Source organism: Scophthalmus maximus, chromosome 4 (genome assembly GCF_022379125.1).
Source record: "Scophthalmus maximus strain ysfricsl-2021 chromosome 4, ASM2237912v1, whole genome shotgun sequence".
In the NCBI taxonomy this organism is placed as follows: Eukaryota; Metazoa; Chordata; class Actinopteri; order Pleuronectiformes; family Scophthalmidae; genus Scophthalmus; species Scophthalmus maximus.
Window position 1 is genome coordinate 25,850,045 of NC_061518.1, and position 25,805 is coordinate 25,875,849.

The window sequence follows — 25,805 nt, forward strand, 5'->3', positions numbered from 1 at the left end:
TGGTATCAAGTATTCGGTTTTGGAATTACGGTGATGTGCCTTTAGTTGGTGCCACCAATTCGACAACATGACCTCGCAGCCATTTTTCTATCTATCTATACAGATGTGCTTTTGCGCTCTTTGGTTAACATTTATCCTTCCCCAGGGGTCAGAAATAATGTGGAATCAAGTAGTCAAATTGCAGGAATAAACTTTTAATTACCATCATCCAAGAAAAAAAGATGAAGAAAGTTTACATCAAAGTAGCCTGTTGGGCTATAAATAAAAATCTGACAAGAAGAGGAAGAAGATTTAAGATCTAAGTCTTGCATCGTGTTAGGAGTCAGTCCAGTGTCCGGCAGGATTCAGTGAGTGATCAGCGCCTCCTGCGGCGCTGTGATCTGGGAGTCGTCCCTGGCACACACTCTGCTGGTGTGCAGCGGCACGCCTCCACTAGCGTGTAGCTGTGCTGCACCTTGGAGTTGTCGGCGCAGGTCAGCTCCACCTGTATCTGACTGGTCCTGGCCTCTTGGCAACACTCACACTTATGCATCATCATGTTAGCTGCTGCAGAATACCTGTACACAAACAAACACACATAAAAAGTCAGTTGAACATAAAGGGTTCTGCATCATAATTGAATCCTGTGGCCCTGTTTTACTTTAATATTGAATCCTGAGATCAAAAATCCATGTTGATTTTGCCAATGGACTCACATGGACATGCTTCCACAGTGTCCGGCGCAGTACGCCATGTTGACCGGCTGTGTGCTCTTACAGCCTCCCACCTCGATGACTGTCTCATTACTCTGGACCACCTCACAGGCCGCCCTGGGTTTGCCTGGAACACACAGCAAATTGTCACGCTCGAACAATAACACCGGTACACAGCTTTGTCCTCAAAAGTCAACTTTCAATCTCTTATTGTTCAAATGACTCCACTAACTTACAGCTTTTGCAACATCCATTTGTGTCAGTTGTCTCCGTGCCCTAGAGGAAGAGGAAAGGAAGGTGTGCGTTAGACACAAGCAGTGTGTGGTGAGGCAGTAGACAGGGGGAAGGGATTAACTCACAGGTACACAATCCAGGGGGTTAAATTGAGGACAAATTGTCTCGGTCTCCTTGGTATGAAACTTTCCATCAATCTTCAAACAGGTGTACTGCACACACTTGTCAGTAGGCGATACAGAAGTCTTGTCGACCTGCACCAACAGTAAGAGCAGAGGCTACAGTTAGCATAATGTTTCATCCTTTTTACACATATACAGAGACATCTTACCGCACACGCAGGATATTCTTCTTTTAGCTTTGAATTGAATGAACCTTTTTTTTTTTCATCAACAAGCATCTAAATTTTGAAAAGAAGAACTCTCCTCCGACAGCTAACATTTCTTTTCTCGTATCCTCGGAAATGTGAAGTAACGCTCACACAGCTGCAGTACTGACCTCAATGACAAGGGAAGTGTTGTCAGGTGAGACGACAACACAGGCCGTCTGAACACAGGTCCCGCAGCACTTGTCAGGTGTGGTCTGATATTCGTAACCCTGGAGACAGAGACAAAGAGTGAGGCATAGGGAGAAAAAACAACCACTTTTGGCTTTGTAAGAAAAATGTTACTGTGTGTGTCTGCAGATTGTATTATCCTCTCCTGCCACTGCAACCTGAGAAATGCTTTAGTCCTCTTAGTCATTGTCAAATGTCTTTGTTAGCCTTGATTATAACAAAGCTCATTCTGTTTTTTGTTTTTGTTCGTATTCATAAAAGAAAACGCAAACTATTTTAGTCTGGTTTTAGTCAATGGGAACGGTTGACATTCAGTTAATCTAGTCAAGTTAAACTTATTTCACATAAAATTGTATCTTTTCATTATCTCGCTGTAAAAAACATGCTGTTTCTTTGGTTAGGTTTTGTAAAATATCATGGATTGGTTTAAAAAGAAGCAATGTTAACTCAGGCTTTCTGCCAAAATTATTTTGAAAACTGACAGGCAACTCCGGACCACGTCTAGACCTGATTCTCCGATTCTAAGAGTTACTCACTGTTCTCCATGCAGTGCTCATTGTGTGCTGTCTTAGAATGTTAATATAGTCACAGTAAGTATTTAATCACGTTCTTACCGATATTTGTCCTCCACATTTACAAACACGATCCCAGTATATATAACTAACTACAACACACATTAACTTGAACTTGTCTACCAAATACAGTGTATCCCTGAAGTCCAGGTCTGTTCCTGTGGGAGTCACACTTTTTTATTAAGAATGAACTTACTATGGAGCATTTTTTGTTGCAGACAATAGGTTTGCACATAATGCCGTTCAGCTTTGTGTTGGGATCCATTTTGGGGCCACAGTAACACTCTTTGCAGGGACCTGGTGTTGTGGACTCCTCTGATATAGGTCCCATAGTTGATCCCCCCTCTCCTGGTTGTGGCGCTGTTGTTCCTTTCGGTTGTCCAGGTCCTGGTTGTGGCGCTGTTGTTCCTTTCGGTTGTCCAGGTCCTGGTTGTGGCGCTGTTGTTCCTTTCGGTTGTCCAGGTCCTGAAGGTGCTGCTGTTGTTCCTTTCGGTTGTCCAGGTCCTGAAGGTGCTGCTGTTGTTCCTTTCGGTTGTCCAGGTCCTGAAGGTGCTGCTGTTGTTCCTAACGGTTGTCCAGGTCCTGAAGGTGCTGCTGTTGTTCCTTTCGGTTGTCCAGGTCCTGAAGGTGCTGCTGTTGTTCCTTTCGGTTGTCCAGGTCCTGAAGGTGCTGCTGTTGTTCCTAACGGTTGTCCAGGTCCTGAAGGTGCTGCTGTTGTTCCTTTCGGTTGTCCAGGTCCTGAAGGTGCTGCTGTTGTTCCTTTCGGTTGTCCAGGTCCTGAAGGTGCTGCTGTTGTTCCTAACGGTTGTCCAGGTCCTGAAGGTGCTGCTGTTGTTCCTTTCGGTTGTCCAGGTCCTGAAGGTGCTGCTGTTGTTCCTTTCGGTTGTCCAGGTCCTGAAGGTGCTGCTGTTGTTCCTAACGGTTGTCCAGGTCCTGAAGGTGCTGCTGTTGTTCCTTTCGGTTGTCCAGGTCCTGAAGGTGCTGCTGTTGTTCCTAACGGTTGTCCAGGTCCTGAAGGTGCTGCTGTTGTTCCTTTCGGTTGTCCAGGTCCTGAAGGTGCTGCTGTTGTTCCTGACGGTTGTCCAGGTCCTGGTGGTGGTGCTGTTGTTTTTGATGTTAGTTCTGAAGTTGATGGTGCTTCTATCGGTGGTTCTGGTGTTGTTCCTGGTGTCCATGGTATCTTGGCACCTGGCTATAAAACATAGATAGATCAATGCTTTAATCTCAAACATCAATTCATTATTATAAGGAAGCTTTCACACTTCTACTTCATTCAATTTGTTCTGGAACAAAGAAAAAAAATTGCTGCTTTTAGTTCTGGTCTGTTTCATGTTTACACTGTTTTAGTACAAATTAACCGACAGATGTAAAGTTTTGGTGACTGTAATACGCATCATCTGTGTTTTGTGGGCCCAGTGGTAAAACTAAAGTTTCTACTGGTAACTGAGGGCAGGTCATATAGCACTTTACTACACCTCATGTGTTTATTTAGTTGTTGGGGGCCACAAAGAGCCGATGAAGAAATAGGTTGCTAATGGTTAGTATTGAGGACAACAACTGGACCTCACAGGACTCTTTACTTTTGTATGTGGAAGAGGAAATGATGAAACACATACTGGTTACCATGGTCACCGAACGATCTTGCATAATTACATCATTCATTTAGATTCTAGATGCTATTAAGTTGCTTCCATAAACTTAATGGCAGTTTAAGTGTTCAGTACATTATGAAATTCTGTATGTGCTATCACACAGCACACTTAAAAGACAGTGCTCAAACAAAGAAGCAAAATCAATGTACCACGTTTTGTTTAAACATGTATATGAAATGTTTAAAATCCCTCTGTCTATCCACTTATAGGGTGCTTTCATACTCACTGTTTAATGCAGTTATGGTGTGAACACTGTCACAAAAAAGTATATAACTAAAAGTATAATATCATATAGAAAGTGTGTGACAGCGATCAATCTGCTCATCATGGCAGCGGTCGAGAAAACCATTCCCTCTATCATTTTGTAACCATGCTACACATATGCATGGTAAAAAGTGTTCAATCAGATCGTTGTGTTGTGATTGTGTACTAATCTGTTTTTTGGGGGATGCTATTTGACAGCAGCTATCTTATTGTCCTGTTACTAGCCGTTTGTCATAAGTCATGACAGGTTCAGCTTTCTGTCTTGATAAAATAATCTTTTTTCTAATTTTTTAACCTGCTCTGACTCTCAGTGTCACCGTGTTCCAGCCTTATAGTCATTCCTGTCTTTGTCCCTGTGCTGTAAACCGTCCTTATGCTTGTTATTTTGACTCTTTCCTGTCTCTTTCCTGCCCTGCTGGATTTGTTAGCCTTTTGGACCTACCGAACATTAAGGCTTCTTGTTGCACTGTATTTTAACCTAGTCTGCCTGGCTGTGTATGCATTTGGACCCTCCTCCCGGCTCTACTTTAAGCTTGACAGATATGTCTGGAGTGTAGATTGTGTGCTTACCTTGTACTCAGTCATGTTGTAGACACACACGCCTTTAGGGACTGTAGAGAAAAACAAGTTGTAGATAAGTTAAACAGATATTAGGAAAATGGACTGCACTTATATAAGACAAACACACACACTACGCATAAAAATGGTGCAAAAATTAAATAAAAGAATGTTTCTTCTTTTTAATATCCTTGAGACATATTCTTTTATGGTCTTTTGATTTCTTTGGTCAAAAAGTGTCACCTGAATGTGAGAAAACTTGAATAGTGGTGGTCGGCCCTGTGCTCTATAATCAAGCAACAGAACCCACATAAGCAAAACCGTAAAGAGAAAGGCTACAGTACAATGCTTTTGTCTTTTAAAATAACCTGATCCCACCAAGAAGAAAAATATTTGTTTTTAATCTGAGAAATCTCAGCATCCACCGGTATTCAAACCTTTTTTCTTATTGCTGCTCATGGGTGTATATCATCTCTCCATCTTTCAGCTACAATGGAGTTCTTTCCCAAAAAACCTCTTACAAGCTCACCACCGTGTGTGTTTAGTTCTGCATGACATTGAAGCATAACGTTATGTCTATAGACTAGAGTCACATACCACACTCATAAGATTGGCAGCAGGTGCTGTTGGTGATGTTGAGTTGGAAGCCTGGTTTGCAGGTTTTGAGAGTAGGACACAGACTTAAATCACATTCTGTTGGGGACAGAAGTATGTTAATGTCAATATTTGCTTAAATTGACCTTACAATAGCTTAAACAACCATAACAGCAGTTCCTCCTGTTTAAATGATTCACCACAAGTTAGCCGCAGAGTTTCAAAACCTTTTCAGTATTACATCAGAGTGATCATTATGCCTGCTTGAATTTCTGTTGAAATCATTGTTGTGAGGCAGGACAGCTTTGGCTGCCATTTGCTTTAAATTGTCTGCTCTGCATTAGCAAAGTCGTTTGGATGTTCATCTATGAAGAGGATAGTCGGAGGATGTATGAAGACATATCTTAAGCATTCACAGAAAATTATTGAAAACACTGGCTATTAGAAAGAACATATTCCATAAAAAAAATGTATGTTTTTTTTCCTTTGGAGAGCAGCCAGCAGCACTATTTTTATACAGAAATATATATAATTTGCAAGCAACACTCTATGGTGTTTTAGAGGACCATCAGTTACTAAAGCCATTTGCTTTTCCCCCCAGCATGTACCCCTGATTAAATCTTAGCATATGCTTAACCCTACTGTAAGAGCATTTTATGAAACAAATACAAAATACATGTAGTGGTAGGTTCAAACAGTAAAGTAATGTCCAATCGCCACTCGGTATTAACAAGTAATGTCAGTCAATATCACCTCAATACTGAAATCTCATCACAAGTCTTTGTAGCAACATCTGGTATTGGTAAGAGTTTTCATTGTTCTATTCAGTGATTGGATTTGGATTGGACAAATTAGGTAGGCCTGGCAACTTGCCAACAAACATGGTGAATTATCAGGTCAAGATGCTGCATCTTATTTGTTTAACACACAAACAGAAAAGGAATTGAGCGCATTTCCCAAAATGTTGAACAGTTACTTTAAGAATGTTGCTTACATGAGACTAGCTCCACATATTGTTTGGCAGATCAAATGGCATTCAGATTGCAGTGTGTATATACACCTGCAATAGTTTTATATCCTGATGGAGATCACGTGTTAATATCAGGCGGCGATTGGGTTTAAGATTAAAAGTCCTGTGATTGGTGAGAATGCTGTGGGCAGCCATCAACAAGTTAAATAATCACATTTAGTTCTGTGACACTACTACTGACCACATGACAGTTTGGGGCAGCAGCCGTCCGTCTCAACCAATTTGTAAGGTGGGTTGCAGATGGGGCTCGGTATTGTTGGGCACACAACAGGCTTACACTTGACACTCATGGAATCTGTGTCGCACCCACAGAGAGAGCAGCCGACTGTCCAAGTTTCATTAATCTGAGTGAGAGAAAGGAGCCAGTTTAGACACACAGCTCATGCTTTGTTGGTGCACATGAATTCATACTTTAGGCTGTAATCTCACCGGTTGGGGTTTTCCAGTAGGCCCAACACAATCTGAAATTCAAACAAGAACAAACATTTGTGGATTTATGAGCTTTACAGCTAATGATTTTGTGAAAAATATTCTATCACTCATGGTTGTCAACATATAGGATCTCCTCTTACAGCAGGATTCAACACATGTGTCGTCTTCTGGGTTGAATAAGGTGGCGCCATTAGTACAGAAGCAACCCTCCTTAGAATTGTTATTGGCTGCCATCATACTGGCCTGGAACTTTTTGTTGTATCTGATATCAGAAATGGAAATACTAGTTATCACAGTGGTGTGCAGACTTGAAATGTTTGGAGAAATTGGCTAGGGTAATGAAAACTGTGGCTCAAATTTTAAATGCACTATCTTGAAACATTTGAGCATATGAAAAAACACCATACTGTTGACATACAGTATACTTTACCTTCCATTACATGTCAGCTCCACTTTGGGACCACAAGCCTTGTACACTTGGTCGATAGGACACTTGTGCTCTGGAAGATAGAGATATGTTCATATACACATTTTCAAGAACTCCACACAGCAACTGAAGTATTGTACGTTGATTATTTATCTCACCACACTGCCCCTTGGTAGCATTCCTCCAGTCGATACAGACTCCTGCATTAGAGCACTCAGTGGCATAGGCCTCCAGGCTGGTGCAAGTATTATTGCCATTCTTACAAATGTCGGATACACAGGTCGTCACATATGGTCCTGGTGATATGACTGAATGGCATGGCTCAAATACACTAGAGGGTACATACAAGCCAGGACAGTAGTTCAGGAAAGGGTCATCAGATGACTTTGTGTACACAAAGTTTCCAGATTACATCATCAAGATTCAATGCTTTGAACACTGATTTTTATGAAATGTTCAGTTTTTTCCAATCCCTGCTTTAGTTATATTTGTGTGTATTCACTAATTCCAACGCTGTCTATAAAGCCTGGTTGTTTTTATTTATACATATGCTTGAATCTCCTACACTTCAACATTTGGTCCCCCTCACCTGGTTTTTAGGAGATCACAGATAGCAGGTTTGCATGTGGGCTGTGATGTTGTGAATGGTGGTTTTGTTGTAGACGTTGGTGCTGTAGTAGTAGTAGGGTTGATACAGGGTGAACTTGGGTCAGACCACTGGCCTGCAGAGTCTGAACAGCTTTCCATCTGGCCATTGGGAGAACGACAGTCGTTGGGCTGGTAGTTGTCACAGGTCCCTGCGAGGAGAGGCATCAGTATGAAGCCACAGCACTAAGTCTCATGCAAGAAGTAGCCATTCCAACAGATTTGTTCATAAATATTATGTATAGTAAATAAAAGATTTGTGGCATTCACCAGTATTCTTGAATTTAAAATTGTACTAACACAATTTGTGAGTGGCCTAGACCTCATTAAACTCAAACTTTGACATTCTGTTCACCAAATTATTATCATCGTCACGGCTTACCAACTTCCTTTACTAACATATTTTGACACAGCAGCTAACACAGTTCAGTGTTGTTGAAAACCTCCTCAGGGTCTTAACGCAGGTCTAGGAGTACTATCATCCTCATCCACTGTAACATAATTTTCACAGCTTTGAATACTCTGTCATCTAATATTTCCACGAGTGTCATTGTTTCAACAGCCTCTAATAGTAGTCATAGACCACTTTGTTTTAGAAAGGCAACTATATTATCAAACTTGCTGATTTCTGAGAAAATATTCGAAACAACAAAGTGGTCTTTTAACACAACCAGATTGTTGCTAAACTTGTTGTGGTTTCTTCTGATTTCCAGCAGCAGGATTTGAGTTCCCACACTATGACATTGTACTGGTTACTCTTTATTAACCTTTCTGCAAATGAAACTTGTCTTCACGTGGGACAGATCAATCAAATAGCACTAAAATGTTCTTCTACACAATTTGGCCTGTGAAAGGTCACAGAATATGGTCAGGGTGAGGAACGGGGGTTACGTGTTCTGGTAACTCACCACACTGTCCTTCGGTGTTACCCTCAAAGAGGGAATAGGGGAGGTCAATGCTGAATGAGGAGGCTCTATAGACCACTTCTACATCGATCCCTGGTATCTCCATTGTGACCACCATATCTGTACTAGTGAAGCGCAGGACAGAATTGCTGTAGGCCGGATAGATTCGTTTGTCATTCAAATACACCTGTAGGACAAGGAGACAAATCACTTTACTGAGGGCTGTGAACCAAGCAAAGCAATATTTTTGACTACTGACACTAAGATAACAAATGTCTCTGAAAATTTTAATAGTGGCTTACTGCATTCTCTGATGATTCTGAAGTCTTCTCTTGAGTAAAGACCACCTTGTAGGATTGGTATATAACAATGAGGTCCTGAGAGCAGAATGTACTTTCTGTAGGATCACAGTCGTGGTTGTTTACTAAAATACTCAGGTTATACTTGGTGATAATCTCTTTGACCAGGTAGTAAGTGCAGTTCTTGTTGAAATCATAGGTATTTCCATCAAATGTCTTGTAGTGGGATCCACTCCAGACGCTGCACACACCTGCAGGGCAAGAGCCATGTATGGAAGTCACACATGAGAACAGTTACATCCAGAAAATGTTATTTTTCACACCAAGGGCTCTATGTTTATCAGTAGTTAGTATTGGGTTGTCAGTCGAAGACCAAAATCAGTAACTTTTATTGCGTACTTTTTCTGAATCTGTTAGTGCCAACATGTGATCACTTGCTTTTAACAAGTCTTAATCCATCAATCTTATAGATAACATGTTGAGGGAAAACGTGTCATTCATTTAATCATTATTCTTGATATGACTGTTTTAAACAACACTTAAGAGGGCGACAGAGGTTGATTATGTGCTGGATTTACTAGTTACATGATTTGCATCCATCAGATTTGCAGAGAAATTGTATGCCTCTGAAGACCGGGACTGGCACAAAACCTGACACAAAGACTGACTTACACCACCCACTAGGAAGGTTGTGGTGAAACCTCCATTAAATAGAGGCTTGTGTATAAATAAAGAAAATATTGTAAGAAAGAATAAGTGAAGCAGTTAGACTATAATTAAAGAAAACAGTAACTAATTACCAGGAGTGGAAGATACATTTACTCATGTTCCAGTAACAATGGCATTTATGTGTACTTGTGCCTTTTGGAGTATTTTTTAAAATCAGTGATTTCACTCTTTCTAGTTTGTTACAGAGTAAAAACAGATGATGTGATAATGTTATGTTTAAGTGTTTGAGTAAATTTCACAAGGTAACTTCACTTCTATGTGAGTAAATTTTTTTTTAGTAAAAATTCATTTTTCTTGATTTCTGTTTTCAAGTACTCTTCTGTAATGCAAACAAATTGTGGTTGAGGAGTTTCTGTTTGTATCACTATTCATCAAACTTGAAGCTGAACTTTGCTTTCAGTAAATCAGATGCTGAGTACACAGATTGTGGCTGCAAATTGAATTAATAACTGCATTACACACTTGCAAAGCCATTTTCTAGTTAATCTAGTTTACTGTACAGTATGATTGTCACCCATTTGTAGAGGGAATGTCAAGTGTCTTAGCACACAGGATTATCTGATACATATAATCAAAAGTAAGGCTATGTTTTCAACTTACATTGACATTCATATTGGAAGCAGCATTCATCATTATCATAGGTCTTGACAGCATTGCGCCCATTAGCACAGATCAGTTGTTGTACTGTGGGACAGGAAGTAGGCATCTCTGTGACTTTCCCATTAATGCACTTAGCTGTGGTGCAGTTGCCAACCGTCCAGGTTTCTCCATTCTGGATGGGGATTAAAAAACAGTAAGTCATATAGTGTAAAGCATGTGTGTGCAAAACAGTAAAGTGTAATTCAACTGATTTTCAAAGATACAGGACTCTAGTTTTGTGAACTCAGTGGCGCTGTGCAAAACTCAGTGTCAGGAGCATGCTAGAAATGCTATAGGTAATTTTGTTCACAGACTCGCTTGATGCACCCGCAGCTTCCTTGAATATAAAGTGGTAACAGAAAAAATATATTATCATACATCATAGGTGGGTGTGTTAGTGGCTGTGACAATCATGGCCAATCCCATTAGTTACTTTCAGTCCCTTTTAATAGGATTGTCCCCGTCTTGAATTATTGTCTGTGGAGAGTTTTCTTGAGAGGAAACAAATTGTTATCTGGGACTTGAAGAGTTTAAATATGAATAGAAGCTAATATATATTAGTGTACAAGAAAAACTTTTCTGGTGTGGTGTCGCATTCCACATTCTGCACCAACACCAGAACAGAGGCTGCTGATACCTAGGTTTGACAGAAAGCTCCCCACAAGTATGTTCTGCAAACTAAGCAGTGACTGGTTAAATATGATGCTTTTGAAAAATACAACTATTTCATGTATATCACACCTTTCTTGTTGGATTCACATCATTGCAGTCCAGGGTTGTTGTAGATGGGGTTGTCGATGGAGTGGGAGTAGAGGTAGGACTAGTTGAGGTGGGAGGAACTGAGGTTGATATTGTGCTGAACACTGCAGTTGTGGTGGGTATTGTTGTTGTGGGACATGGTCTAGATTGTATCTCAGTTTTACATGATGCATTACAATATTTAACATAACACCACTCTAAGCCATCGGTCACATTGTAGACCAATTCCCCTGTAAAAAAAAGAAGAAGTGGTGATAAAAGTTCAGTGCACAATATTAAAAAGATACCAATTCATTGACAAATCTATTTAAATAGACTGTAAGCGAACTGCATTTTTATAGCGCTTTTCTCGTCTTATTGACCACTCAGATCACTTAGACTTAAAAGATATTTAAAAACCACTGGTCTGAACTGTTTCTGAAGTTATGACTTGTTTCAGGTAGCCAGTGGGCTGCCATGTTTGTCTTGATTTTGGAAATAGGTCAGAGGTTTAACAAATATTATAATTCATGGGACATGGGTCTTGTTTTTTGATAATTTGTCACTCTTCAGTCTTCACTTGACCTGGAAATTGTCCAGTCCGCCATTACGAGAACCTTTCCTCTACTCTTATTTCTGCTCTCATGAGTGTAGTTTGGTCAACAGTGAAGGACCACTGATGATACACAAGATCAACTTTCACTAAAGCTTGATTAACACCAAAGTTAGGTTTCCCTGACTAACCCTCTTATTAAAATCATTGTTTTAACAGCAGGTATGTTTAGCAAAACAACCACTACTTTCTTAATCAAATTTTAGAATTGCTTTTAACTTTTTGTGATTTTCACTTAAGAAAAGAAAATCCCAGGTTGCCATGGTCGCAGTTTTTTCTTCATTCTGATGTTTGAGGAAAAAATCAACAGTAGGTCCTGCCGGCAGCTGCATGGTTTTATTAAATGTCACTGCTGCAACATGATTGGTTATTTGGTTGGATATAAAGTGCTCAGTGTAAGGATGTGTTTTGATGTAATGTAGGATGCAGTAAAAATATGATTCAAGTCCTTTAGACAAGAGCCTTTGTACAATTCACTCATTCAGTATGTAAACTATTTACTTAGCAGCTCTTCACTGCGTCACTGCAATACTGGCTGTAAGTTAACTAGTTTCTTATATTTATGACACTATCTTGTTAGGATCTTGCTTTTTTAAATCAAACAAAATACAAGTTTCAGCATCCCTCCTGATCCAAATAATGCTGTACTGTTCGTTATAAATGATTAATAAAGTTACTGCTGCTGTTCATTGTCTGTCTCTTTCTTAATTTTTCTTTTTGACTGATTCCTTGATAAATTTGACTTACATAGCTCTGGTCTACTGTTTGATGGCCAGAGACAGGTATTTAATAACGAATTATGAACATAATATTCAGATATGTGGACTTAACAGGTAAGATAAATGAATCAAACACATTATAGACATGCATGCAAAACTGAGTAAGCTAAACAAATACAATATCATTTTTCAGATATTAATGCCAAAAACAACAGAAAACCAGCATGTGCAATTGATTAGCGCAGAACCATGGATTCTAAAAAGAAAATGCTAATATTCATTATAAACCAAGCTTAAAGCATTTTGACATTGAGTTTTTATCAAAAGTGTAAAACACCCTACTTTTCAGTTTCTAAAGAAAAAAGAATGTAAATTGCACCAAAACTGTTTAACTAACCATGGTTGAAATTTTATACAGTTACAGTAAATGTATAAATAAAGAGAAAATATAGGTGATGGAATTCTACCTCCAATGTTCAGACCCATGAATTCATAAAACAAGATGCATATGAAATTACAAATGGAGAGTCACCTACCAGGTTTATATGAAGTTCCATCGATAATGCAGACACATGGTGTTGTAGTTGTGGTTAATAACGAAGTAGTGGACGAAGCTGTAGTTGGGGTCTGTTGGGCTGTGATTGTACTTGTTGCATAAACAGTTGTGCTGGGTGGAAGTGTCTGTGTAATTGGGCCAATAGAAGTTGTACCTTTGAAAGTTGTTCCTGTTTGTACACTTGTGGTAGTTTCAACCAAACTAGTGGTAGAGGCTGTCACTGGACCAGTGGTGGATTTAGGTGGTGTTGTTGTCTCGACCTTTACCGTGGTTGCCTTTGATTTTGTAGTTTCCTCAGGTTTAGTTGTAGTTCCTTTAGTGATTGTTGAAGCTACTTCAGTAGTTGTGGTACTAACAGATGGTTTTGATGTTAGAGCTGTTGTTTCTGGGCTTGTAGTTGTGACACCAGGCACTGAGGTGGTAGTTTCAACCACACTAGTGGTAGAGGCTGTCACTGGACCAGTGGTGGATTTAGGTGGTGTTGTCGTCTTGACCTTAACTGTTGTTGCCTTTGATTTTGTAGTTTCCTCAGGTTTAGTTGTAGTTCCTTTAGTGATTGTTGTAGCTACTTCAGTAGTTGTGGTACTAACAGAGGGTTTTGATGTTAGAGCTGTTGTTTCTGGGCTTGTAGTTGTGACACCAGGCACTGAGGTGGTAGTTTCAACCACACTGGTGGTAGAGGCTCTCACTGGACCGGTGGTGGATTTAGGTGCTGTTGTCGTCTCGACCTTAACTGTTGTTGCCTTTGATTTTGTAGTTTCTTCGGGTTTAGTTGTAGTTCCTTTAGTGGTTGTTGTAGCTACTTCAGTAGTTGTGGTACTAACAGAGGGTTTTGATGTTACAACTGTTGTTTCTGGGCTTGTAGTTGTGACACCGGGCACTGAGGTAGTAGTTTCAACCACACTGGTGGTAGAGGCTGTCACTGGACCAGTGGTGGATTTAGGTGCTGTTGTTGTCTCGACCTTAACTGTGGTTGCCTTTGATTTAGTTGTTTCTTCGGGTTTAGTTGTAGTTCCTTTAGTGATTGTTGTAGCTACTTTGGTTGTTGTGGTACTAACAGAGGGTTTTGATGTTACAACTGTTGTTTCGGCTCTTGTAGTTGTGACACCAGGCACTGAGGTGGTAGTTTCAACCACACTAGTGGTAGAGGCTGTCACTGGACCAGTGGTGGATTTAGGTGGTGTTGTTGTCTCGACCTTAACTGTGGTTGCCTTTGATTTAGTTGTTTCTTCGGGTTTAGTTGTAGTTCCTTTAGTGATTGTTGTAGCTACTTTGGTTGTTGTGGTACTAACAGATGGTTTTGATGTTACAACTGTTGTTTCTGGGCTTGTAGTTGTGACACCAGGCACTGAGGTGGTAGTTTCAACCACACTAGTGGTAGAGGCTGTCACTGGACCAGTGGTGGATTTAGGTGCTGTTGTTGTCTCGACCTTAACTGTGGTTGCCTTTGATTTAGTCGTTTCTTCAGGTATAGCTGTCGTTCCTTTAGTGATTGTTGTAGCTTCTTTAGTTGTTGTGGTACTAACAGATGGTTTTGATGTTACAGCTGTTGTTTCTGGGCTTGTAGTTGTGACACCAGGCACTGAGGTGGTAGTTTCAACCACACTAGTGGTAGAGGCTGTCACTGGACCAGTGGTGGATTTAGGTGGTGTTGTCGTCTCGACCTTTACCGTGGTTGCCTTTGATTTTGTAGTTTCCTCAGGTTTAGTTGTAGTTCCTTTAGTGATTGTTGTAGCTACTTTGGTTGTTGTGGTACTAACAGATGGTTTTGATGTTACAACTGTTGTTTCTGGGGTTGTAGTTGTGACACCAGGCACTGTGGTAGTAGTTTCAACCACACTAGTGGTAGAGGCTGTCACTGGACCGGTGCTGGATTTAGGTGCTGTTGTTGTCTCGACCTTAACTGTGGTTGCCTTTGATTTAGTTGTTTCTTCAGGTATAGCTGTAGTTCCTTTAGTGATTGTTGTAGCTTCTTTAGTTGTTGTGGTACTAACAGAGGGTTTTGATGTTACAACTGTTGTTTCTGGGCTTGTAGTTGTGACACCAGGCACTGAGGTGGTAGTTTCAACCACACTGGTGGTAGAGGCTGTCACTGGACCGGTGCTGGATTTAGGTGCTGTTGTTGTCTTGACCTTAACTGTGGTTGCCTTTGATTTAGTCGTTTCTTCAGGTATAGCTGTCGTTCCTTTAGTGATTGTTGTAGCTTCTTTAGTTATTGTGGTACTAACAGAGGGTTTTGATGTTACAACTGTTGTTTCTGGGCTTGTAGTTGTGACACCGGGCACTGAGGTGGTAGTTTCAACCACACTGGTGGTAGAGGCTGTCACTGGACCGGTGGTGGATTTAGGTGCTGTTGTTGTCTCGACCTTAACTGTGGTTGCCTTTGATTTAGTTGTTTCTTCGGGTTTAGTTGTAGTTCCTTTAGTGATTGTTGTAGCTACTTTGGTTGTTGTGGTACTAACAGAGGGTTTTGATGTTACAACTGTTGTTTCGGCTCTTGTAGTTGTGACACCAGGCACTGAGGTGGTAGTTTCAACCAAACTAGTGGTAGAGGCTGTCACTGGACCAGTGGTGGATTTAGGTGGTGTTGTTGTCTCGACCTTAACTGTGGTTGCCTTTGATTTAGTTGTTTCTTCAGGTTTAGTTGTAGTTCCTTTAGTGATTGTTGTAGCTACTTTAGTAGTTGTGGTACTAACAGATGGTTTTGATGTTACAACTGTTGTTTCTGGGGTTTTAGTTGTGACACCGGGCACTGAGGTAGTAGTTTCAACCACACTGGTGGTAGAGGCTGTCACTGGACCAGTGGTAGATTTAGGTGGTGTTGTCGTCTCGACCTTTACCGTGGTTGCCTTTGATTTTGTAGTTTCCTCAGGTTTAGTTGTAGTTCCTTTAGTGATTGTTGTAGCTACTTTGGTTGTTGTGGTACTAACAGAGGGTTTTGATGTTACAACTGTTGTTTCTGCTCTTGTAGTTTTGACACCAGGCACTGAGGTTGTAGTTTCAACCACACTAGTGGTAGAGGCTGTCACTGAACCAGTGGTGGATTTAGGTGGTGTTGTCGTCTCGACCTTAACTGTGGTTGCCTTTGATTTTGTAGTTTCTTCGGGTTTAGTTGTAGTTCCTTTAGTGGTTGTTGTAGCTACTTCAGTAGTTGTGGTACTAACAGATGGTTTTGATGTTACAACTGTTGTTTCTGGGCTTGTAGTTGTGACACCAGGCACTGAGGTGGTAGTTTCAACCACACTAGTGGTAGAGGCTGTCACTGGACCAGTGGTGGATTTAGGTGGTGTTGTTGTCTCGACCTTAACTGTGGTTGCCTTCGATTTTGTAGTTTCCTCAGGTTTAGTTGTAGTTCCTTTAGTGATTGTTGTAGCTACTTTGGTTGTTGCGGTACTAACAGATGGTTTTGATGTTACAGCTGTGGTTTCTGGGCTTGTAGTTGTGACACCAGGCACTGAGGTGGTAGTTTCAACCACACTGGTGGTAGAGGCTGTCACTGGACCAGTGGTGGATTTAGGTGGTGTTGTCGTCTCGACCTTTACTGTGGTTGCCTTTGATTTTGTCGTTTCTTCAGTTAAAGCTGTAGTTCCTTTAGTGATTGTTGTAGCTACTTTGGTTGTTGTGGTACTAACAGAGGGTTTTGATGTTACAGCTGTTGTTTCTGGGCTTGTAGTTGTGACACCAGGCACTGAGGTGGTAGTTTCAACCACACTAGTGGTAGAGGCTGTCACTGGACCAGTGGTGGATTTAGGTGGTGTTGTTGTCTCAACCTTAACTGTTGTTGCCTTTGATTTTGTAGTTTCCTCAGGTTTAGTTGTAGTTCCTTTAGTGATTGTTGTAGCTACTTCAGTAGTTGTGGTACTAACAGAGGGTTTTGATGTTACAGCTGTTGTTTCTGGGCTTGTAGTTGTGACACCAGGCACTGAGGTGGTAGTTTCAACCAAACTAGTGGTAGAGGCTGTCACTGGACCAGTGGTGGATTTAGGTGGTGTTGTTGTCTCGACCTTAACTGTGGTTGCCTTTGATTTAGTTGTTTCTTCAGGTTTAGTTGTAGTTCCTTTAGTGATTGTTGTAGCTACTTTAGTAGTTGTGGTACTAACAGATGGTTTTGATGTTACAACTGTTGTTTCTGGGGTTTTAGTTGTGACACCGGGCACTGAGGTAGTAGTTTCAACCACACTGGTGGTAGAGGCTGTCACTGGACCAGTGGTAGATTTAGGTGGTGTTGTCGTCTCGACCTTTACCGTGGTTGCCTTTGATTTTGTAGTTTCCTCAGGTTTAGTTGTAGTTCCTTTAGTGATTGTTGTAGCTACTTTGGTTGTTGTGGTACTAACAGAGGGTTTTGATGTTACAACTGTTGTTTCTGCTCTTGTAGTTTTGACACCAGGCACTGAGGTTGTAGTTTCAACCACACTAGTGGTAGAGGCTGTCACTGAACCAGTGGTGGATTTAGGTGGTGTTGTCGTCTCGACCTTAACTGTGGTTGCCTTTGATTTTGTAGTTTCTTCGGGTTTAGTTGTAGTTCCTTTAGTGGTTGTTGTAGCTACTTCAGTAGTTGTGGTACTAACAGATGGTTTTGATGTTACAACTGTTGTTTCTGGGCTTGTAGTTGTGACACCAGGCACTGAGGTGGTAGTTTCAACCACACTGGTGGTAGAGGCTGTCACTGGACCAGTGGTGGATTTAGGTGGTGTTGTTGTCTCGACCTTAACTGTGGTTGCCTTTGATTTAGTTGTTTCTTCGGGTTTAGTTGTAGTTCCTTTAGTGATTGTTGTAGCTACTTTGGTTGTTGTGGTACTAACAGAGGGTTTTGATGTTACAACTGTTGTTTCGGCTCTTGTAGTTGTGACACCAGGCACTGAGGTGGTAGTTTCAACCACACTAGTGGTAGAGGCTGTCACTGGACCAGTGGTGGATTTAGGTGGTGTTGTCGTCTCGACCTTAACTGTTGTTGCCTTTGATTTTGTAGTTTCCTCAGGTTTAGTTGTAGTTCCTTTAGTGATTGTTGTAGCTACTTCAGTAGTTGTGGTACTAACAGATGGTTTTGATGTTAGAGCTGTTGTTTCTGGGCTTGTAGTTGTGACACCAGGCACTGAGGTGGTAGTTTCAACCACACTGGTGGTAGAGGCTGTCACTGGACCGGTGCTGGATTTAGGTGCTGTTGTTGTCTCGACCTTAACTGTGGTTGCCTTTGATTTAGTTGTTTCTTCGGGTTTAGTTGTAGTTCCTTTAGTGATTGTTGTAGCTACTTTAGTTGTTGTGGTACTAACAGATGGTTTTGATGTTACAACTGTTGTTTCGGCTCTTGTAGTTGTGACACCAGGCACTGAGGTGGTAGTTTCAACCACACTAGTGGTAGAGGCTGTCACTGGACCAGTGGTGGATTTAGGTGGTGTTGTCGTCTCGACCTTAACTGTTGTTGCCTTTGATTTTGTAGTTTCCTCAGGTTTAGTTGTAGTTCCTTTAGTGATTGTTGTAGCTACTTCAGTAGTTGTGGTACTAACAGATGGTTTTGATGTTAGAGCTGTTGTTTCTGGGCTTGTAGTTGTGACACCAGGCACTGAGGTGGTAGTTTCAACCACACTGGTGGTAGAGGCTGTCACTGGACCGGTGCTGGATTTAGGTGCTGTTGTTGTCTCGACCTTAACTGTGGTTGCCTTTGATTTAGTTGTTTCTTCGGGTTTAGTTGTAGTTCCTTTAGTGATTGTTGTAGCTACTTTGGTTGTTGTGGTACTAACAGATGGTTTTGATGTTACAACTGTTGTTTCGGCTCTTGTAGTTGTGACACCAGGCACTGAGGTGGTAGTTTCAACCACACTAGTGGTAGAGGCTGTCACTGGACCAGTGGTGGATTTAGGTGGTGTTGTCGTCTCGACCTTTACCGTGGTTGCCTTTGATTTTGTAGTTTCCTCAGGTTTAGTAGTAGTTTCTTTAGTGATTGTTGTAGCTACTTTGGTTGTTGTGGTACTAACAGAGGGTTTTGATGTTACAACTGTTGTTTCAGGGGTTGTAGTTGTGACACCAGGCACTGAGGTGGTAGTTTCAACCACACTGGTGGTAGAGGCTGTCACTGGACCGGTGCTGGATTTAGGTGCTGTTGTTGTCTCGACCTTAACTGTGGTTGCCTTTGATTTAGTCGTTTCTTCAGGTATAGCTGTCGTTCCTTTAGTGATTGTTGTAGCTTCTTTAGTTGTTGTGGTACTAACAGATGGTTTTGATGTTACAACTGTTGTTTCGGCTCTTGTAGTTGTGACACCAGGCACTGAGGTGGTAGTTTCAACCACACTAGTGGTAGAGGCTGTCACTGGACCAGTGGTGGATTTAGGTGGTGTTGTCGTCTCGACCTTAACTGTTGTTGCCTTTGATTTTGTAGTTTCCTCAGGTTTAGTTGTAGTTCCTTTAGTGATTGTTGTAGCTACTTCAGTAGTTGTGGTACTAACAGATGGTTTTGATGTTAGAGCTGTTGTTTCTGGGCTTGTAGTTGTGACACCAGGCACTGAGGTGGTAGTTTCAACCACACTGGTGGTAGAGGCTGTCACTGGACCGGTGCTGGATTTAGGTGCTGTTGTTGTCTCGACCTTAACTGTGGTTGCCTTTGATTTAGTTGTTTCTTCGGGTTTAGTTGTAGTTCCTTTAGTGATTGTTGTAGCTACTTTGGTTGTTGTGGTACTAACAGATGGTTTTGATGTTACAACTGTTGTTTCGGCTCTTGTAGTTGTGACACCAGGCACTGAGGTGGTAGTTTCAACCACACTAGTGGTAGAGGCTGTCACTGGACCAGTGGTGGATTTAGGTGGTGTTGTCGTCTCGACCTTTACCGTGGTTGCCTTTGATTTTGTAGTTTCCTCAGGTTTAGTTGTAGTTTCTTTAGTGATTGTTGTAGCTACTTTGGTTGTTGTGGTACTAACAGAGGGTTTTGATGTTACAACTGTTGTTTCAGGGGTTGTAGTTGTGACACCAGGCACTGAGGTGGTAGTTTCAACCACACTGGTGGTAGAGGCTGTCACTGGACCGGTGCTGGATTTAGGTGCTGTTGTTGTCTCGACCTTAACTGTGGTTGCCTTTGATTTAGTCGTTTCTTCAGGTATAGCTGTCGTTCCTTTAGTGATTGTTGTAGCTTCTTTAGTTGTTGTGGTACTAACAGAGGGTTTTGATGTTACAACTGTTGTTTCTGGGCTTGTAGTTGTGACACCGGGCACTGAGGTGGTAGTTTCAACCACACTGGTGGTAGAGGCTGTCACTGGACCGGTGGTGGATTTAGGTGCTGTTGTTGTCTCGACCTTAACTGTGGTTGCCTTTGATTTAGTTGTTTCTTCGGGTTTAGTTGTAGTTCCTTTAGTGGTTGTTGTAGCTACTTTGGTTGTTGTGGTACTAACAGAGGGTTTTGATGTTACAACTGTTGTTTCGGCTCTTGTAGTTGTGACACCAGGCACTGAGGTGGTAGTTTCAACCAAACTAGTGGTAGAGGCTGTCACTGGACCAGTGGTGGATTTAGGTGGTGTTGTCGTCTCGACCTTAACTGTGGTTGCCTTTGATTTAGTCGTTTCTTCAGGTTTAGTTGTAGTTCCTTTAGTGATTGTTGTAGCTACTTTAGTAGTTGTGGTACTAACAGATGGTTTTGATGTTACAACTGTTGTTTCTGGGGTTTTAGTTGTGACACCGGGCACTGAGGTAGTAGTTTCAACCACACTGGTGGTAGAGGCTGTCACTGGACCAGTGGTGGATTTAGGTGGTGTTGTTGTCTCGACCTTAACTGTGGTTGCCTTTGATTTAGTTGTTTCTTCGGGTTTAGTTGTAGTTCCTTTAGTGGTTGTTGTAGCTACTTTGGTTGTTGTGGTACTAACAGAGGGTTTTGATGTAACAACTGTTGTTTCTGGGCTTGTAGTTGTGACACCAGGCACTGAGGTGGTAGTTTCAACCACACTGGTGGTAGAGGCTGTCACTGGACCAGTGGTGGATTTAGGTGGTGTTGTTGTCTCGACCTTAACTGTGGTTGCCTTTGATTTAGTTGTTTCTTCGGGTTTAGTTGTAGTTCCTTTAGTGGTTGTTGTAGCTACTTTGGTTGTTGTGGTACTAACAGAGGGTTTTGATGTTACAACTGTTGTTTCGGCTCTTGTAGTTGTGACACCAGGCACTGAGGTGGTAGTTTCAACCACACTAGTGGTAGAGGCTGTCACTGGACCAGTGGTGGATTTAGGTGGTGTTGTTGTCTCAACCTTAACTGTGGTTGCCTTTGATTTAGTTGTTTCTTCGGGTTTAGTTGTAGTTCCTTTAGTGGTTGTTGTACCTACTTTGGTTGTTGTGGTACTAACAGAGGGTTTTGATGTTACAACCGTTGTTTCTGGGCTTGTAGTTGTGGTTAATAATGAAGTAGTGGACGAAGCTGTAGTTGCGGTTGGTTGTCCTGTGATTGTACTTGTTGCATAAACAGTTGTGCTTGGTGGAAGTGTCTGTGTAATTGGGCCAATAGAAGTTGTACCTTTGAAAGTTGTTCCTGTCTGTACACTTGTAGACACAGTAGCCGTGACTTGAGGTCCTGTGATTTCAATTGTTGTTTTTGGCTTTCCTGTGACTTCATCTGGATATGTAGTTGTGACAACTGGCACTGAGGTGGTAGTTTCAACCACACTAGTGGTAGAGGCTGTCACTGGACCAGTGGTGGATTTAGGTGGTGTTGTCGTCTCGACCTTAACTGTTGTTGCCTTTGATTTTGTAGTTTCCTCAGGTTTAGTTGTAGTTCCTTTAGTGATTGTTGTAGCTACTTCAGTAGTTGTGGTACTAACAGAGGGTTTTGATGTTACAGCTGTTGTTTCTGGGCTTGTAGTTGTCACACCAGGCACTGAGGTAGTAGTTTCAACCACACTTGTGGTAGAGGCTGTCACTGGACCAGTGGTGGATTTAGGTGGTGTTGTTGTCTCGACCTTAACTGTGGTTGCCTTCGATTTTGTAGTTTCCTCAGGTTTAGTTGTAGTTCCTTTAGTGATTGTTGTAGCTACTTTGGTTGTTGCGGTACTAACAGAGGGTTTTGATGTTACAACTGTTGTTTCTGCTCTTGTAGTTGTGACACCAGGCACTGAGGTGGTAGTTTCAACCACACTAGTGGTAGAGGCTGTCACTGGACCAGTGGTGGATTTAGGTGGTTTTGTTGTCTCGACCTTAATTGTGGTTGCCTTTGATTTAGTCGTTTCTTCAGGTTTAGTTGTAGTTCCTTTAGTGATTGTTGTAGCTACTTTAGTAGTTGTGGTACTAACAGATGGTTTTGATGTTACAGCTGTGGTTTCTGGGCTTGTAGTTGTGACACCAGGCACTGAGGTGGTAGTTTCAACCACACTGGTGGTAGAGGCTGTCACTGGACCAGTGGTGGATTTAGGTGGTGTTGTCGTCTCGACCTTTACTGTGGTTGCCTTTGATTTTGTCGTTTCTTCAGTTAAAGCTGTAGTTCCTTTAGTGGTTGTTGTAGCTACTTTGGTTGTTGTGGTACTAACAGATGGTTTTGATGTTACAGCTGTTGTTTCTGGGCTTGTAGTTGTGACACCAGGCACTGAGGTGGTAGTTTCAACCACACTAGTGGTAGAGGCTGTCACTGGACCAGTGGTGGATTTAGGTGGTGTTGTTGTCTCAACCTTAACTGTTGTTGCCTTTGATTTTGTAGTTTCCTCAGGTTTAGTTGTAGTTCCTTTAGTGATTGTTGTAGCTACTTCAGTAGTTGTGGTACTAACAGAGGGTTTTGATGTTACAGCTGTTGTTTCTGGGCTTGTAGTTGTGACACCAGGCACTGAGGTGGTAGTTTCAACCACACTGGTGGTAGAGGCTGTCACTGGACCAGTGGTGGATTTAGGTGGTGTTGTTGTCTCGACCTTAACTGTGGTTGCCTTTGATTTTGTAGTTTCCTCAGGTTTAGTTGTAGTTCCTTTAGTGATTGTTGTAGCTACTTTCGTTGTTGCGGTACTAACAGAGGGTTTTGATGTTACAACTGTTGTTTCTGCTCTTGTAGTTGTGACACCAGGCACTGAGGTGGTAGTTTCAACCACACTAGTGGTAGAGGCTGTCACTGGACCAGTGGTGGATTTAGGTGGTTTTGTTGTCTCGACCTTAACTGTGGTTGCCTTTGATTTAGTTGTTTCTTCAGGTTTAGTTGTAGTTCCTTTAGTGATTGTTGTAGCTACTTTAGTAGTTGTGGTACTAACAGATGGTTTTGATGTTACAGCTGTGGTTTCTGGGCTTGTAGTTGTGACACCAGGCACTGAGGTGGTAGTTTCAACCACACTAGTGGTAAAGGCTGTCACTGGACCAGTGGTGGATTTAGGTGGTGTTGTCGTCTCGACCTTTACTGTGGTTGCCTTTGATTTAGTCGTTTCTTCAGTTAAAGCTGTAGTTCCTTTAGTGATTGTTGTAGCTACTTTGGTTGTTGTGGTACTAACAGATGGTTTTGATGTTACAGCTGTTGTTTCTGGGCTTGTAGTTGTGACACCAGGCACTGAGGTGGTAGTTTCAACCACACTAGTGGTAGAGGCTGTTACTGGACCAGTGGTGGATTTAGGTGGTGTTGTTGTCTCAACCTTAACTGTTGTTGCCTTTGATTTTGTAGTTTCCTCAGGTTTAGTTGTAGTTCCTTTAGTGATTGTTGTAGCTACTTCAGTAGTTGTGGTACTAACAGAGGGTTTTGATGTTACAACTGTTGTTTCTGCTCTTGTAGTTGTGACACCAGGCACTGAGGTGGTAGTTTCAACCACACTAGTGGTAAAGGCTGTCACTGGACCAGTGGTGGATTTAGGTGGTGTTGTCGTCTCGACCTTTACTGTGGTTGCCTTTGATTTAGTCGTTTCTTCAGTTAAAGCTGTAGTTCCTTTAGTGATTGTTGTAGCTACTTTGGTTGTTGTGGTACTAACAGATGGTTTTGATGTTACAGCTGTTGTTTCTGGGCTTGTAGTTGTGACACCAGGCACTGAGGTGGTAGTTTCAACCACACTAGTGGTAGAGGCTGTTACTGGACCAGTGGTGGATTTAGGTGGTGTTGTTGTCTCAACCTTAACTGTTGTTGCCTTTGATTTTGTAGTTTCCTCAGGTTTAGTTGTAGTTCCTTTAGTGATTGTTGTAGCTACTTCAGTAGTTGTGGTACTAACAGAGGGTTTTGATGTTACAACTGTTGTTTCTGCTCTTGTAGTTGTGACACCAGGCACTGAGGTGGTAGTTTCAACCACACTAGTGGTAGAGGCTGTCACTGGACCAGTGGTGGATTTAGGTGGTTTTGTTGTCTCGACCTTAACTGTGGTTGCCTTTGATTTAGTTGTTTCTTCAGGTTTAGTTGTAGTTCCTTTAGTGATTGTTGTAGCTACTTCAGTAGTTGTGGTACTAACAGATGGTTTTGATGTTACAGCTGTGGTTTCTGGGCTTGTAGTTGTGACACCAGGCACTGAGGTGGTAGTTTCAACCACACTAGTGGTAGAGGCTGTCACTGGACCAGTGGTGGATTTAGGTGGTGTTGTCGTCTCGACCTTAACTGTTGTTGCCTTTGATTTTGTAGTTTCCTCAGGTTTAGTTGTAGTTCCTTTAGTGATTGTTGTAGCTACTTTCGTTGTTGCGGTACTAACAGAGGGTTTTGATGTTACAACTGTTGTTTCTGCTCTTGTAGTTGTGACACCAGGCACTGAGGTGGTAGTTTCAACCACACTAGTGGTAGAGGCTGTCACTGGACCAGTGGTGGATTTAGGTGGTGTTGTTGTCTCAACCTTAACTGTTGTTGCCTTTGATTTTGTAGTTTCCTCAGGTTTAGTTGTAGTTCCTTTAGTGATTGTTGTAGCTACTTCAGTAGTTGTGGTACTAACAGATGGTTTTGATGTTACAGCTGTTGTTTCTGGGCTTGTAGTTGTGACACCAGGCACTGAGGTGGTAGTTTCAACCACACTTGTGGTAGAGGCTGTCACTGGACCAGTGGTGGATTTAGGTGGTGTTGTTGTCTCGACCTTAACTGTGGTTGCCTTTGATTTAGTCGTTTCTTCAGGTATAGCTGTAGTTCCTTTAGTGATTGTTGTAGCTACTTTGGTTGTTGTGGTACTAACAGATGGTTTTGATGTTACAGCTGTTATTTCTGGGCTTGTAGTTGTGACACCACGCACTGTGGTAGTAGTTTCAACCACACTTGTGGTAGAGGCTGTCACTGGACCAGTGGTGGATTTAGGTGGTGTTGTTGTCTCGACCTCAACCGTGGTTGCCTTTGATTTAGTCGTTTCTTCAGGTTTAGTTGTAGTTCCTTTAGTGATTGTTGTAGCTTCTTTAGTTGTTGTGGTACTAACAGAGGGTTTTGATGTTACAACTGTTGTTTCTGGGCTTGTAGTTGTGACACCGGGCACTGAGGTGGTAGTTTCAACCACACTAGTGGTAGAGGCTGTCACTGGACCAGTGGTGGATTTAGGTTGTGTTGTTGTCTCGACCTTAACTGTGGTTGCCTTTGATTTTGTAGTTTCTTCGGGTTTAGTTGTAGTTCCTTTAGTGGTTGTTGTAGCTTCTTCAGTCGTTGTGGTACTAACAGATGGTTTTGATGTTACAACTGTTGTTTCTGGGCTTACAGTTGTGACACCAGGCACTGAGGTGGTAGTTTCAACCACACTAGTGGTAGAGGCTGTCACTGGTCCAGTGGTGGATTTAGGTTGTGTTGTTGTCTCGACCTTAACTGTTGTTGCCTTTGATTTTGTAGTTTCTTCGGGTTTAGTTGTAATTCCTTTAGTGGTTGTTGTAGCTTCTTCAGTCGTTGTGGTACTAACAGATGGTTTTGATGTAACAACTGTTGTTTCTGCGCTTGTAGTTGTGACACCAGGCACTGAGGTGGTAGTTTTAACTCCAGATGTCGTTATTGCTTGTGATGTGGTTTTTTGTGGTGTGATATTGGTTCCTGTTGATGCAGTAAATACAACTGTGATAAAATAAGAAGTTGTTAAAAAAATCTTACAGAAT

General features: G+C 41.8%; 1 protein-coding gene across 1 annotated transcript in view; it reads right to left on the reverse strand.

Annotated features, from left to right (window-relative positions):
* Positions 1-178: 178 nt before the first annotated feature.
* Positions 179-25,805, reverse strand: part of LOC118302419 (mucin-2) — a 46,125-nt gene continuing 20,498 nt past the window's right edge. Inside the window, exons 30-54 of the mRNA XM_047331603.1 lie at positions 23,560-25,764; positions 22,858-23,133; positions 21,542-22,665; positions 20,335-20,836; positions 15,900-18,480; positions 13,525-13,934; positions 12,835-13,068; positions 10,970-11,217; positions 10,190-10,361; positions 8,864-9,111; positions 8,565-8,748; positions 7,601-7,808; positions 7,170-7,342; positions 7,015-7,084; positions 6,725-6,846; positions 6,582-6,613; positions 6,334-6,496; positions 5,126-5,221; positions 4,541-4,581; positions 2,251-3,246; positions 1,425-1,523; positions 1,052-1,180; positions 929-968; positions 696-819; positions 179-557 (exon numbers count right to left, since the gene is read on the reverse strand). Of these exons, the coding sequence (XP_047187559.1) occupies positions 356-557; positions 696-819; positions 929-968; positions 1,052-1,180; positions 1,425-1,523; positions 2,251-3,246; positions 4,541-4,581; positions 5,126-5,221; positions 6,334-6,496; positions 6,582-6,613; positions 6,725-6,846; positions 7,015-7,084; positions 7,170-7,342; positions 7,601-7,808; positions 8,565-8,748; positions 8,864-9,111; positions 10,190-10,361; positions 10,970-11,217; positions 12,835-13,068; positions 13,525-13,934; positions 15,900-18,480; positions 20,335-20,836; positions 21,542-22,665; positions 22,858-23,133; positions 23,560-25,764 (10,679 nt within the window). The 3' untranslated portion in view covers positions 179-355. The remainder of the gene's footprint in view (positions 558-695; positions 820-928; positions 969-1,051; positions 1,181-1,424; positions 1,524-2,250; positions 3,247-4,540; positions 4,582-5,125; positions 5,222-6,333; positions 6,497-6,581; positions 6,614-6,724; positions 6,847-7,014; positions 7,085-7,169; positions 7,343-7,600; positions 7,809-8,564; positions 8,749-8,863; positions 9,112-10,189; positions 10,362-10,969; positions 11,218-12,834; positions 13,069-13,524; positions 13,935-15,899; positions 18,481-20,334; positions 20,837-21,541; positions 22,666-22,857; positions 23,134-23,559; positions 25,765-25,805) is intronic.